This window comes from Sinocyclocheilus rhinocerous, unplaced genomic scaffold (assembly GCF_001515625.1).
Source record: "Sinocyclocheilus rhinocerous isolate Xijiao unplaced genomic scaffold, SAMN03320098_v1.1 scaffold1259, whole genome shotgun sequence".
In the NCBI taxonomy this organism is placed as follows: Eukaryota; Metazoa; Chordata; class Actinopteri; order Cypriniformes; family Cyprinidae; genus Sinocyclocheilus; species Sinocyclocheilus rhinocerous.
The window spans coordinates 418,259-434,505 of NW_015650717.1; the positions used below are offsets into that span (position 1 = coordinate 418,259).

Genomic DNA, 16,247 nt, shown 5'->3' on the forward strand with positions numbered 1-16,247 from the left:
TAATAATTTACAATGAGCAATACTTGATTAACTGACTTAATTAACCCAATTAATTACTTTATTTCCCAAAATGATTATTGAGAGCCATATGACCCCCCAGTTTCCAAAATGGGAGAATCTCTTAATAAGACTTAAAAGACTAAATATAAAGATAATATAAATATAAAGAATAATAAGCAGCACCTTTCATCTTCTGCAGGGTGTTTTTGTGCTCTCGTACGGTCGTCTGGAGCTGCCGGCAGACCTTCTCTAGATGTCTCTGGGGCTCTTGATTCTTCTTCTGGAGTTTGGCCACAGACTCAGCGCATTCACTCTGCTTCCTCTGGGCCGTCAGACCTGCTGCAGGGTGAGGAAGCGTGAGGAGGGAAGCGCCGCTGATCCAGCAGTGTGTGAGGTGAGCGGGATGTGGGTCTTACCCATCTCTGCCTCATGGCGCTCCTGGGTTTCCTTCAGCACATGTCTCCGCTGGTCTTCACTGCTCTGGAGTGTGAGAGAAAGAAAGTATTTAGCGTGTTTCTCTGGGCGGAGATTGATGATGATCTAGAGGCTGTATAAATATGATGACTGTTCTTGTGTAATAAAGAAGAGGGAACTCTCTGGGTGCAGCTGTGCTCACTGCAGTGACAGTAGATTTTTGATTTGTCTCAGAAAGCGGACACGCACCTTCTTCCACTCCTGCTTGGCTTGGTTGACGGCTTGACTGAGTGATTCTCTGCAGATCTCCCAGACTCTGGATCTAATGGTTCCTGGCGCACTGCTGAGCGTCTGTTCTTCTCCACTCCTTCTGCTCTCCACTCGCTCCTGCAGCACCTCCTTTAGATCACCGAGCATCTCCTCCTGCAGTCTGCAAAACAACAGTGCTCCTTTAAAACATACATTCATAAACTCATGTTTAGAAGGTTTGTGTACAGGAGTCAAAAGACTTGGCTTCTATTGATTAAAATGTTATTTATGTGAAATATCAGTAACTGTTTACATTTGTGTACTTCACTATAAATAAATATCTATAGTATTAAAAATATATTTACATAAAGCTCCACAAAGTATGTAGGATAATATTAAATTTTGTTGATCAGTGTATTATTGTATCATTACAAATTTCATATAAATCTATTTCAAATTTCTTAATTTTATTCAAAATGTTCAAAAATTTTGCTGTAATATAAATGAACAGCAACATTTAATAAATATTATACACTTTATTATTAAATAGAAATATATATGTGTGTGATTATTAAAATATTTTGGGGGGGAATTTTTGGGAACTGAAATCAAATAAAATATAAAAATTAGGGATGCACCGATACCACTTTTTCCAGTACTCGCCCGATACCGATACTTTTATTGGGGGAATTTTTGGGAACTGAAATCAAATAAAATATAAAAATAGATAGAAAACCTAAACTTTAAAAGACTTTACAAGAAATTAGAAATATTGCCATTGCCACTAAAAAGTTAGTTAAAAAAAATGCTAAAATGAAAAAAGCTAAAAAAAAAAGAAAAAATTAATTTTAAAAATTAAAAAAATGACAAAAACACATAATAAAACTACTAAAACAAATGTAAATTAAAAAAAAAAGCCTATTCAAAATACCAATAAATATATAATACAGTAGAAGTGTATCTTCTACTGTATTATATATTTATTGGTATTTTGAATGGGCTTTTTAAATAATGAAATAACAGAAAATTGTATTAAAATATATTTGTAGTGCATAATACATACTAGACAGACAGACAGACTTGCGACGCTGCTATTATATGTACTTGCTAAGGTATTGTAGGTAGTTTTAGTTTGTTGTTTTTTGGCTCATGTCAAAAGGGCCCTGCTTAAACAGCATTATGTTCAAGCGTGCCTTAGCAAACCCTCCTAATTACGGTGATTATTATGAACCTGATCTCTTGTTGATCCCTCCACTCCTGCTCCTTTTCTCTGAGATTTTCGTGTAGCTCTGTGTCTCTTTGTTTGTCGGTTTGCTCCAGGTTCTGCTCTCTCTGGAGCTGCCCCCTGAGGCGGGACATCTCCTCCTGCTTGTCTCTGATCCAAACGTCTAGGGCTGCAGCCAGCTCTGCTTTCACAAGGGCAGCCTGCTCCTGGCACAAGCGCTCAAGTCGAATGCTGAGGGTAAGCGCTTCCTCCTGGAGCTCCCTGTTTCTCACGTTACACTGCTCCAGTTCAGCGCATTTGGTGCGGAGCGTGTCCTGCCACCTTTCCTCCACTGCCTTCACAGCCGAGGACACCTGGGATCAGAAGGTGAGTGTAGAGCAGTTGAGAAAATAAATATGAAGAAATCATTTCAGAATGATCACTACAGCAGATACCTGTTCCTGGACATGCTGCTGTTGAAGTCGCTCCCATTCATCTTTTTCCCTCTGCAGGCTGCTTTTGTATTCTGAGAGGGAGGTCAAGTCCTGGAGCCATCGAGAGCGAGCCCTTGATATCGCACCTTCAACCTAGGAAGGCAGAAATCATTATTAACCCTGTAAAACCTGACAAATAAAATAAAAGTCTGGAATGGAACATATATAGGAAAAAAAAAAACAGTCCAAAACGAATCAAAAATATGCAATTTGGTGCCGTTTTTATATGGCCTTTATTATTATGACGTGCTTCCATTAGGCGTATTTTTAATTCGCAATTTCAATTTGTGCAATTTGAAGGGTAATGGATACACAGCTGGTGATGTTTCAACTGTGGAAAGACGTCAACTAATAAAACAGCATGTAAACAATAATGTCATATAATGTCACAATTACCTCTGGGAAGCCATTCAACGTCCATAAACCTAAAATTCTAGAGAGGAGCATTTTTCTAAATATATGCACTATATTTTAACTGGTCCGGTTGTCTTTATTATTTAGTGCATGTTTGAAATGAATGCATTTGTTTTCATGTTAAGAGCTGTAAATCGGTCACACCTGGAGTGTGATGTCATCAGTATGTTTCTGCTGCATCTCTCTTTGAGCGTCTCGTACTGCTTCCTCCACGGCTCTGGCCTGGGCTGTCACAGCCTCCTGCTGCAGGGTCTCCTTCTGAGCGCTGAGCCGGACCTCCAGCTGACACGCTCCCTCACGGGTGTCTGACTGCCTGGCCTTCCTGACCTCTTCCTCAGCCTCCTGTAACCGCTGAGCCCAGGACTGCTCCAGCTGGCACAAAGACAGACAGAAAGACAAATCAAAGATAGGCAAAAAGACATGCACATAGACAAGAAAGGACAAGCTGACAAAACATATATAAATAAACAAAAATAGACAGATGAAACAGACAGATAAAATATATAAAAGGCAAAATATAAGAGCATTTGACCTACAGTCAAACCAAAATTTATTCAGACACCTTCAACATTTCTCACATTATCACAGTTTATTCGCTATAGTTTAGTAAATGGTAATAAAATATGACAAGAACTCAGAGTTAAACTGTGTCAGAACAAATTCATCTTGATAATGTCAGATAACTTTGATAGAAAGGTATATAATGAATTTGGTTGAGTAGCTGTCGGCTGTTAAATTTAAGTACACAATTAGACAATACCAATTTAGGTCAACCAATTACTAAGCAATGCTTCATTTTGTTCAGTCTGGTGTGTAAAAAGTTTTTTTTTTTTCAAACCTTTGAAAAATTTTTTTTTTATAAATTTTACTGGTAGTCCACTGTATGAAGAATTTTTGGTATATAGTAGGGATGTCAACGATTAATCGATGATCGATTAATGGTCGATAAGAGATGCAATCGATTAAAGCGATCGATGGTCGATTAAGCAATTTAATTTTGGGCTGCGTGCTGCTCATGCGCAAAACACGTGCGAGAAACAAATAGGCCTACCGGAACGCAACATTTCAAAATCTGACATTTTCCTGAACAGGATCCAGCAGGATCAAATTAAGTACTGGTCATAATACACACATAATAATGTTTCATGTGAGCAACGGTGTGTTTTGCTGCAGCAGAGCCGATGGAAGCGGTTCACTGACTGCGCAGCACAGCCACACGCGCCACAATTACGTTTGGGATCATTTTATTTTAAATGCCATAATGTCAGTTGAAAACATTGCAATTGTGTTTTAAAATACAACAACGAGCACCACGAAACCATTTAAAGAGGCGCGTTCAGCGGTCTCCATGTCGGGATAGGAAACAGTCAACAAAGTAAAATGATCTCAAACGTACGGCGCGCTCTCTTCATTTTATCAAATGATCATAATCACATCTATTCATTTTTTGGGTTTGCTAAGGCACGCTTGAACATAATGCTGTTTAAGCAGGGCCCTTTTGACATGAGCCAAAAAACAACAAACTAAAACTACCTACAATACCTTAGCAAGTACATACAATAGCAGCGTCGCAAGTCTGTCTTTCTATCTAGTATGTATTATGCACTACAAATATATTTTAATACAATTTGGGGGGTTTTAGACGCATTTTGCTGCATTAAAGTTAACGATTAATTGATCGTTAATTTAAACGACCATCGAAAATTGACATCCCTAGTATATAGTATGTCACAGTTTAATTTATTTTGCTATCCTCACTTACATAAATGAAATATAGTGTCCTGCACCCACTAGTAAAAAAATATCAAAAGTTATCTGGTGTCTGAATAATTTTTGGTTTGACTGTACATCTGAATGGCACAACAGTGACATTTTAGTAAGATCAAGCTGGCTTGACACGGAGTAGAAAGATGATTGATGTAAACGACCCATCATCACTAACCGTCTCCTGCTCCTGCTGCCAGCTCTTCCTGGCCGTTTCCAGCTGCTCAATCTCAGCCTGTGTGTCTGTCTCACACTGGGCTTTGAGCCGAGACACGTCCTCCTGATGCTGACGCTCCAGATCAGACCTCAGTCTCTCCAGAGCAGCCTCACTCTCCTCTCGCCTCTTTAACTGAAACAAGACACATGATCAAATATTAACAGTCTCACATGGCCACACTTTTGACTCACATAAGAAAGTTCTATCTCCTAATTAGACAGGAAGAGACTGTCTAACCCAAGGACAGGAGGAAAGAAATTGCAGTAGTAGCAATAATAATAATAATAAAATATTAACAAATTCATATGCATATTACTTGACTGTGTGTGTGTGTGTGTCAAAATAATACATTTAATTAAAAATATAAATCTGTCAATCAATCAATAAATTAATGTATTCACTATCTAGTGCTTACCTCATTTTCTTTCAATCTCCTTTGTTCTTCAAGCTTGTTTTGGAGATTTTCCTCCAGCTTGTCTTTCTCTTTGCAAACAGAAATGTAGCATTCCTGCACAGCTAACACCTCGTGACTGAGATCAGCCAGCTTTGACCTGTGGATGGACCCAGTGTTAATACAAGTCAGTTTCTGCATACTTTATGAAGGTTATTATGAAGTTTGTTTAAAGGTGGAGGTGTAGTGCAGTACTGGAGCTGTTGGAGGTGCTGCTGATGCTGGCTGGAGAGTTGCTCTATGTGAGCCGTGTGCTCCTGTGTGAGCTGCTCCCGGACACGATTCACCACGTCATCTCTGAACTGCTGCGGAGTCCTCTCATCCCTGCACACACAGAGCATTTCACTGATCAAACACCACAGAAGGTGCACCAGAGTGGAATTAACTCTCACTTTAGCAAAACGAATGGATGAGTGACCTCTCTGCTGCTTCCTGTTTCTCCTGGTCCAGCTCCTGGATCATCTCCCTCATCTTGGTGCAGAGCTCAGAGTTGGCTGCCTTCACCTTCTCCTCACTCTGCTTCAGCTCCTGATTGCTCTTCTCCAGAGCCTGCCGTTCACAACTGGGGTTGACTAGTGTAACAACTAGCTAATTGAATCATGACTTTTTAAAACATGGATCCAGATCAGTGTTATTTTAATATTATTTACAAATTATTATAGTCTTTATTAATATTCAGAATTAGTTTTGTTTTTATTTTCAGTTTGTGTCATTTGATGTCATTTTTAATTGTTTAAAATGTATTTATATATCATTTATTTCTATATAATATACACATATTCAGTGCTATATTTCTATAATTATTTCTATATATTTAAAAATTTTAGTTTTACTTTTTACTGTAGTACTTAAAAATTAGAAATGTTGCTTTGGCAACTAACTGAAATCCAATAAGTTGTCTTTTTTTAAAATTATTATTATTATTTCAGCTTTATTTCAATTAACCAAAAATTATTTTGATACTGTCTGTATCAATAAATGGAAAAAGGCCAAAAACATATTTATACAACCATTTTACCACCGTTATCTGTTGCTAAACTAAATTTGTATATTTGAATTTTTTTATGATTTTAAAAAAATAATATATATATATATATCATGTGATATTTCAGTTTTTTTTTTTTAATAAATCTGCAAAAATGTCAACAATTCTGTGTTTTTCTGTCAATATGGGGTGCTGTGTGTACATTAATGAGGAAAAAAAATTAACTTAAATGATTTTAGCAAATGGCTGCAATATAACAAAGAGTGAAAAATTTAAGGGGGTCTGAATACTTTCCGTACCCACTGTATATGAAGAGTTTGGTTCCACTCACTGACCTCCACTCTCTCCTGCAGGACCTGCCGTTCCTCCTGCAGTCTGATGAGGTCTTTGTGAGGAGCGGCAGTCATGTGAGATGTTTCCATGCATTTCTCCAAGCTGCTCTCCCTCACCTGCAGTAAACGCACAAGGTGTAAGTCTAGCATCTACTACAGCACACAGGTTGATCCATCAAGCACTGATTTGCTGTAGGTCAGACCTTAGAGTCCCATATGGTCCTCTCAGCCTGCTCTAGCTGCGTCTGCAGCTGTTCTGCTCCGGTCTGGGAGCGTCGCAGCTCCTCCTGCAGCTCAGAGATCTTCAGACGCTTGGTCTTCAGGTGACTCAGGCAGCACTGCAACTCGCTCTTCAGCTCTCGCACCACGTCCTCCTTCAGCAGGTTGGAGTCTCCTGCTTCAGCAATATGAGGTTTGCTGGAAAACAAAGTAATTGTGAGATTATAAGAAGCTTGAAATATGAACACTATAGCAATACAGTTTGGATTGTTATTGTTCAATGTAACGTTACCTGTGCATTCGTCCATTTCTCCACTTGGACTTCTTGATGCCCAGGTCCATGTAGGACTCAGACGGCTGGTTCTCCCAGTCTCCATTAGACCCCAGGGCTCCATGGTTAATGGCAGACTCATACAGATTTATCTGCTCCTTCAGATCAGTCAACTCTTCCTGTTGAGAGAAGAAACACATGGGCTCTGTTTTATGGACAGCTTTAATGTTTCCCATTATTGGCAATGCTGTCAAACATTAGTGGACTGACTGACCTGCAGGGCTTTGCTGATGTCTTCGCTGATAGCGCGGGCAGACTGGGCCTGCTGGAGCTTCAGCTGTAACTGACTCATCTCTTGAACAGAGCCTGCAGAGAATAAAAGAAGCTTTGACAAAGATGTTACAGACACAAGGGAGACAAAACTTCAATGAATTCATTAAGGGAGAGACTGAAAACATGATTTTTCTTCTTCTTTTAAAACAAAAGAGCTACGAAACTAAGTTAAGACCTGCAACCTCATATATTGACTTAAAATGGTACAAAAGTACAGAATATGGACCGTGGAATATGGAATATAAGTAACATGAGTAAATATAAATAAATAAATAGAAAAATTTGCATTTATGCTTATTTTTTATTATTATTTATTTAAACAAAATATAATTGTAATAAAATATACTTGACATTTGAATTAAAATAGTAATACAAATATAATAAAATGTTTCAAATATATAGTATTTTAAAAGAACACAAAGTAAAAAAGAAATAAACATCTAAATAATTGAAAAAAATTAGATGACAATTCTAGTTTTTTTTTCATATTTCATAATATTCTCATTTAAAAATAAAAATGATAAAACATTATCCTTGATTTTTATCAAACAACAATAACAAAATATTTGTAACATTTTTAAGTGGAACATAAGAGGTAAAAATAGTACAATTTAATAAAAAGAAAAAAAATCAGACAACATTCTTATTTTCATATTATGATATAAAAATTAGGGAAGGGTATTTTTCAAAAATATTGCATTAGAATATTTGAGCTCATAAAAACGAATATTCGAATATTCTTTTATTTAAAAGACGTTCAATGAGAAAGACGTTATTTTCTAATCAAACATTATTTTTGTCACCATTTCTGAACAGTCTTATCAGGCAATATTCATGACAAATTTATAAATTGTATATCGGTTTTTTTTTTTTTTTTTGAAAATTCAACTAATTAAATTAAACAATGTGCAAACAAACAAAAAAATTTACAAAAAAAAAAAAGCATTCAATGCAGAGGGAATGGAATAAAACAAACAGCTATAAAACACGAGTCTGCATATGGTTATTGTGTTTGCATTGTTTTACATGTTCTTGTTGGAAAGAAAAACGCACACATGTACATTATCATGATCAGGTGAAAGTCGGCTCCTTATGCCATGTGTCCACCAAGGCTTTTCAATGCCAGGCGCTCTTCTGAAAATGCCCAGCTGTGAACGCTTGCGAGCGCTATGGTTGCTGTGATACAGAATAGCCGCTGAAGTAATGGGGCAGACGCATCATAAATGGCGTTTTAAAAAACACAGCGCTCTCATTGGAAACTATTGAAGAAATATGCTAGCCTGAGGAAAAAAAACACTTTGGTGGATACTGTTAACAATAAAGCTGGCAGCAGAGAAAATGAGTGGTCTTCTCGGCTCGCTCGGGGTACATCTGCACCTAGCTGCAGTAGTGAATGCAGTGATGTGCTGCTGTTTTCTTAATTCGACTGGCCATGACGGCCCGGTGTTTGCATTTCATACGACTCCCCATTTTAGTGATAACTCAGTTTCACTTGACAAAGATTGTGTGCTCAGGATTTACTGCATTTACAGCCAGCAAAGCAACATTTTAGCGAAATCTGAAGTGTTTTTATTTGTATTATATTATAATGGAATAGTATAATATTATGCTTGTTATAATAATAAGAATAATAAGAATACTATACTTGTTATTATATTATATAATAATAATAATTATTATTATACAAAGATAATCAAATGTTTTCAAATATTTAATATTTTAAGGGGAACATAAGTAAAAAAAATAAAATGAAACCAAGAAAAAAAAAAAGACATTATATAAATTTGTTTATTTTAATATTTTAATTCTAATTTTAATACAATACAACATTATACTTCATTTTTAATAGTAGTAGTAATACTACTACTAATAATAGCTATTATTATTATCATTATATCCTTTATGGAAAGCCCATTTAAATAAACGCCTTTTACAAATATACACAACATGTGCCCTGGATTTTATGTCGTTTATAAGACGATTTGAAAAAGTGAAGGCCCCTGATTCTGTGTACCCGAGTCATTGTAGTTTATCTGAAATGTTTAAAGAGGTGGTTGACTGGTTTTGTTCTAGGCTTGATTGTGTTTATGGGGTGCAGTCTAACATGTGTTAATTAGGGCTGTCAGTTTAACGCATTAACTTAATTAATTAGTTATGAAAAAATAACATGATGAAAATTAGGGATGTTCATTTTAACCGTTTAACCGACCGTAAGAATTTTGACCGATTAATACAATCAGTTAAACGGTTTAAAAAGTCATTTAATTATTTATTTTTTCAGTAATTTATCAAAATATTTAAAAAGGTTTGCTGCATGGTTAAAATACGCTACGCGTATAAAAAAAAATGTTTTTTAGGGGGAAAAAACATAAGTCGCGTATACGTCGCATTTTATTGTTTCATTCAGAAATGCCTAATGCTGACGCGAAATGTTCACAAACATTATAAGCTGTGATACAGAATAGCCGCTGAAGTAATGGGGCAGATGCATCATAAATGGCGTTTTAAAAAACACAGCGCTCTCATTGGAAACTATTGAAGAAATATGCTAGCCTGAGGAAAAAAAACACTTTGGTGGATACTGTTAACAATAAAGCTGGCAGCAGAGAAAATGAGTGGTCTTCTCGGCTCGCTCGGGGTACATCTGCACCTAGCTGCAGTAGTGAATGCAGTGATGTGCTGCTGTTTTCTTAATTCGACTGGCCATGACGGCCCGGTGTTTGCATTTCATACGACTCCCCATTTTAGTGATAACTCAGTTTCACTTGACAAAGATTGTGTGCTCAGGATTTACTGCATTTACAGCCAGCAAAGCAACATTTTAGCGAAATCTGAAGTGTTTTTATTTGTATTATATTATAATGGAATAGTATAATATTATGCTTGTTATAATAATAAGAATAATAAGAATACTATACTTGTTATTATATTATATAATAATAATAATTATTATTATACAAAGATAATCAAATGTTTTCAAATATTTAATATTTTAAGGGGAACATAAGTAAAAAAAATAAAATGAAACCAAGAAAAAAAAAAAGACATTATATAAATTTGTTTATTTTAATATTTTAATTCTAATTTTAATACAATACAACATTATACTTCATTTTTAATAGTAGTAGTAATACTACTACTAATAATAGCTATTATTATTATCATTATATCCTTTATGGAAAGCCCATTTAAATAAACGCCTTTTACAAATATACACAACATGTGCCCTGGATTTTATGTCGTTTATAAGACGATTTGAAAAAGTGAAGGCCCCTGATTCTGTGTACCCGAGTCATTGTAGTTTATCTGAAATGTTTAAAGAGGTGGTTGACTGGTTTTGTTCTAGGCTTGATTGTGTTTATGGGGTGCAGTCTAACATGTGTTAATTAGGGCTGTCAGTTTAACGCATTAACTTAATTAATTAGTTATGAAAAAATAACATGATGAAAATTAGGGATGTTCATTTTAACCGTTTAACCGACCGTAAGAATTTTGACCGATTAATACAATCAGTTAAACGGTTTAAAAAGTCATTTAATTATTTATTTTTTCAGTAATTTATCAAAATATTTAAAAAGGTTTGCTGCATGGTTAAAATACGCTACGCGTATAAAAAAAAATGTTTTTTAGGGGGAAAAAACATAAGTCGCGTATACGTCGCATTTTATTGTTTCATTCAGAAATGCCTAATGCTGACGCGAAATGTTCACAAACATTATAATAAACACTGTGAACATAGCTAGGCTATTTTTGTTCCCCTCACTCCAAAACAAATCCTTTCAATTAACAGTATTTAGAAAAGAACAAGAATGATTTCTGAATGAATCTCCATTTTGAACGAATCGTGTGAATCAATGATTCAGTAGCTCATTCATAAAGAGAGTCGTTTACTGAATTCCTGAATGATTCAGCGGTTTGAATGAATCGACTCATAAAGACATTTACTGCCATCTGCTGGTAGCTTTAGTTTCTTCTTTAGATTATAATTTCATTTATTAAAAAAAATAAAAATACATAAAACATTAAAGGGATAGTTCAATGAATTCTGTCATCATTTACTCACCCTCATATTGTTTCAAACCTGAAAGACTCACTTTCTTTTGCACAACATAAAATAAGTTATTCTGAAGACTGTTGGTAACTAAGCTGTTTTGGTCACTAGTGACTTTCATTGCATGAACAAAAAAATACTGAGATGTTTCTCAAATTATCTTCTTTTATGTTCCATACTTTTTGTTAGGCCATTGTAGCCTTAACATTTAACACAATAATAGCTTTAAATTATCTTTTGGGGGTATTTACACAGCCAAATTAGTTTGCGATTAATTAATCGCAGCACCCTGTAATTAATTAGATTAAAAATTTTAATCGACCAACAGCCCTAGCGTTAATGCTTCGTTTAAAAAAAACAAAAAAAACATTTTTCACATAATATACCTTTATTCTATACCGCTCTGTCCCTTCTCCTATAAAAGCTCTGATGATTTCCTGGTTTAATGAAGCCCCTCCCTCAGAAATACGCAATATGCTCAGATTAGTTAGCTGGTCCAGTGTGTTGTGATTCGCTAAACCACCAGTGCGCATCTAAATGTCACACCCCTCACCTCGAGTGGCATGCGCTCCGCTTGTGTTGTAAACAATGGCGTCGTCAATATTGCTTATCAATTTGAGCCCGATTGAGACCCAGAGAATATTAGTGAAGAGGATTGCGCAGAACCTGTGCAAGCACGGCTCTTACAGGACGTTTCAGAATGGTTTGTTTTTTGTTTGTTGTTGTCTCATACTTTTAGATACGCTGTTATTTGTAAATGCTGCTGCTTATGTTAGCTTCTAATATACGGTTTTATCCTGATTAAAGCTTCAATACAGCAGAATATATGATTGCGTTTTAGCATTTTTGTAACAGTAAGAAGTGTTCGCCAGCAAGTATTGCTCGCTACCACGGCAACTGCGTGCGCGGCCGTGTTTAACGCTTCTTGTAGCTATGTAAAAAATATCTGTCTGAGAGAGAGATGCAGAGCAGGGGACGTGAGGAACAGTATTAAGAATCGCTGCTTTAGAACACTGATTTTGAAACTTGTGAATCCATTAGAATCGTTAAAAGAATCGCGATTCATATATGAATGGATTTTTTCGTGCACCCCTAGTTTTGACGGCATGGCAACATCTCTTCCTCTTCTCTAAAGCAGTGCAAGATGGCCCCGCCCCCTTTGTAGCATGTTCCTGGGGGTGGGGTTTATGTAAATTTCTGGATTTGTGACATCACAAACCCGGGAAGTAACTTTTTGTAGTCCCTACGAGCCGTTTTTGTAGGCATTAAACTGACAGAATTTTAAAAGACGATATCTCCGTTTGCACTGAACCTTCAACATCGTGACTTTGCAGATATTGTTTATGCTCAAACAGCAACATTACACACTAACTAACGTTAAAAAAGTGAAATCACAATCAACCACCCCTTTAAACTGTGTTAACTGCAAAAGAAAAATATGACTGGCCCATACGATTACCCATGAGGCTCGAGCAATCACAACAGTAAAAACAAACAGAAGCACATGGGATGCCACATACCAGTGTGGAGCAGTTTGGCACACTGCTGCTGGCTCTCCTCCAGGCGCTGTGTGAGGGTGTTGATGACAGCGGCTCTGTCCACCTGATCCTCTTCCCTCTGACGCTCCAGCAGCCGGACCTGATCCAGCAGCTGCTGGCCCGCCTCAGCCTGACAAACACACACACACACACACACACACGGTGAAACCGCAGGCCTGCACTGCCCTCTGTTGTAAGGGATTAATCCGCACTCGGGAATAATTCATATCTACATGTATCTGACCTGCTCGTTCAGACTCTGTGATTGTGTGTCTAGTTTCTGCTGAAGGGTGAGCAGTTTGGCTTCGTACTGCTCCTGGATGGCGGCCATGTCTCTATCGTGCTGCTCACGCGCTCGTGTCAGAGTGTCTGAGCGACACAGATCCATCATCTGCTGCTTCATGCTGTCCATCACCGCACCGGCCACATGCTGCTGCTTTAGGCTCTGTGTACGCACACATTTCCTCTCTTATAGTAGTAGTATATTTTTATTTAATGCCATGTCAGCATCTTAGGCTATTTAAAAAAAAAATACAAGTATAACAAATACAATAAAAACCAGCAAACAAACAAACACAAGTTATATTACACAAGATTTTTTACATTAACATATGATAAAAAATTCGAAAACTTTTTCTGGCAAAATTGTACTAAATAACTCTTTAAAGGCACAGTAAGTGATTTTTCAAAAACACTTTAGAAAACTGATTCGGGCCGAATCGCAAAACAAACTTGTAGCCAATCAGCAATAAGGGGCGTGTCTACTCGTGATGTGGAGGAGAGAGCTTTCAGTGCATGGGACGGACATTAGCCGAGCCGAGCGACAGAAAGATAGAGATGGCGGATAAAAAACAAAAGAGGAAAACGTCTGCGGAACGATAAGGCAAGAAGTAGGACCCGTGTAAATATCGGATCAGCTTTCCAGCGCTGGAGAGAACTCAAGGAGCGGAGGCCTGCGATCGGACGCCGAGGTTGCTTTGTTTCTTTTACATCTATCTTTATAAATATACATTTAGCCTCTTTTCTGTATCTCTCACATGCTTTTAGGACCGAATTTTGTCAAAAACATGATTATGTATGCACAAACACACTATAAAACAGACAACAATAACAAACTATGAAATTAACTACCGCCCAAAGGGGTGCAGAGCAAAAGTTCAAAGACTACACAGTCTAAATTTGAAAAAGGAACGAAGGCTTAAAAAAGGTGAAGCCCTCATTTCATTCTTTTGCCACCTAAACCACTGCAGCATGAAAACGGATCATCTTTTTCACCATAAAAAATAAAGTTTAATTCGTAAAATTTATTTATTTAGTTTGAAAATATTTCAGAGTAACTGATGTTTTCTGATGGGTTTTTTTGTAAGAAAAATAATATGTAGGTGTTAAAGGGGTCCTATTATTCTCTTTTACAAAGTCTTGGTTTTGTTTTGGGGGTGTACTAGAACAGGCTCTCCCCTTACTATAGCCACCTGCGAGCTTCAGTGTAAATATTGCGTCAATATCAAATCAATTTGAGCGCGATTTAAACCCGGATGATTGTACCCACTCTAAGTTCGTCTGCCTCGGGAAAGCTAGCGTGTCTCCATATAGTGATAACACTCATTGCCTTCTCTAGTGCAGCTCAACCAGGTCTCGTCCCATTCGTCGATATTTGTGATATCACAAATCCCGGAAAATATGCGTTGTAGTCCAAACGAGTCGTTCGTTGTAGTTTTTGAAAAGTGATTTCTGTTAAATAAAATATCTCCTTTTGAAGTGGACTTTGAACTTTGTAACTTTGCAGATCCTTTTTATGCTCAAACAGCAACATTACAGACTAACTAAAATTGAAAAAGTGAAAAAGCATAATAGGACCCCTTTAATACTGGTAAGTAGGGATGCACAGAAACAAAAATTCTTGGCCGAAGCCAAAACCGAACAAAATGAAACACTGGGCCAAAGGCCGAATACAGTTTTTCGCGTTCCCTCCAAAATGTGTTTTTTACTGTTTTGTCTTGCTTTTCAAATAAAAAAGTAAATTCCAAAACAACAATTTTAAAATATTTAACACATTAAAATATTTGTTTAACATTTTATATACCAATTATACCAACAAAGCACAATTTTACTTAATTTAACCCCCTTCTTGAATTAGGCATGTGATTGGCTAAAGACAAAAAAAGAAGGAAAACGGGACACTTTGAGCAGCAAATCATCATATTAGAATGAGCTCTGAAGGACATGTCACACTGAAGAGTGGAGTAATAATGAAAATTCAGCTTTGATCACAGCATTCAATTACATTTTACTAGATTCACATACAAAACAGCTATTTAAAATTGCAATATTTCACAATATTACTGTTTTTGTATTTTTTACTGTACAAATAAATGCAGCCATGCTGAGCAGAAGAGACTTCTTTTAAAACATTAGAAAATACAACAGATCCCAATTTGAACACTGTGTTAATGTTATAATAAATATATTAATAGAGCTGCTGTAATTATTATTATCTTTATTATTGTCTTACTTTATTTTATTTTACAGAACAACATTAAATTACAATACTAACATTTATGAATGTTGATGGAGCTTTTATTTTGGCAGAAACCCGCAGGAAGACCTCAGTGATTCTTTTTGTTAACAACAGCAGATTTATAAATGATTCTCATTACGAATTTGGGAAGATGTTTGTCGCACATATCACAATGTCACATCCATGCCTTGTAAAAATTCATAAAAATATTACTGAGCAATGACGACGAGTAACAGTGTTTCAGCGCAGATTTTCTTTGGGCTTTGGACTTTGAACCCTGGCTAACAAGCAGATAGAGCCGCAAGCTCATGCAGAGCTGTCATGCAGTTTGAGGGTGCATTAGAAAACATAACATTCTGCAGTTTAATAATTGTTTAAGGTTATTTCGCAATTTCAATCATCATACAGTAACCAGCAACAACCACCCCCTCCTCTTCTCATTGAAGACATGTGATGCAGTAAACAGTCTCTCTCTGTCGGTGCTTGTAATGATTTTTACGTCTTCTCTGAGTTTTAAATGCTTCCACACTACTGTCATGTTTGCTGCATTGCGCCTCTCACTCTACGCTGGTTGCTGTTTGATCACGTCACCAAAAATGTCATTGTTCGGTACAATTTATTCGGTCTTTTCGCTTATTCGGCCGAACACTGAAAGAGCTTTTTTTTTGTTATTTTTGAATGAATAATTTCAGTTGCCGAACATTCGGTGAATTTCAACTGTTAAGTTTCATGTTATACGTTGTTACAAATTTCATTTAATGCTATATTCATATATATATATATATATATATAT

General features: G+C 36.4%; 1 protein-coding gene across 1 annotated transcript in view; it reads right to left on the minus strand.

Annotated features, from left to right (window-relative positions):
• The window catches only part of LOC107712502 (centrosomal protein of 152 kDa-like), a 45,825-nt gene that overhangs the window by 2,947 nt on the left and 26,631 nt on the right, over positions 1-16,247 (minus strand). The window contains 16 exon segments of the mRNA XM_016517772.1: positions 184-339; positions 417-480; positions 664-844; positions 1,895-2,241; positions 2,323-2,454; positions 2,920-3,147; positions 4,718-4,888; positions 5,172-5,307; positions 5,403-5,531; positions 5,626-5,756; positions 6,528-6,641; positions 6,728-6,941; positions 7,036-7,193; positions 7,289-7,380; positions 12,919-13,066; positions 13,181-13,404. Of these exon segments, the coding sequence (XP_016373258.1) occupies positions 184-339; positions 417-480; positions 664-844; positions 1,895-2,241; positions 2,323-2,454; positions 2,920-3,147; positions 4,718-4,888; positions 5,172-5,307; positions 5,403-5,531; positions 5,626-5,756; positions 6,528-6,641; positions 6,728-6,941; positions 7,036-7,193; positions 7,289-7,380; positions 12,919-13,066; positions 13,181-13,404 (2,625 nt within the window).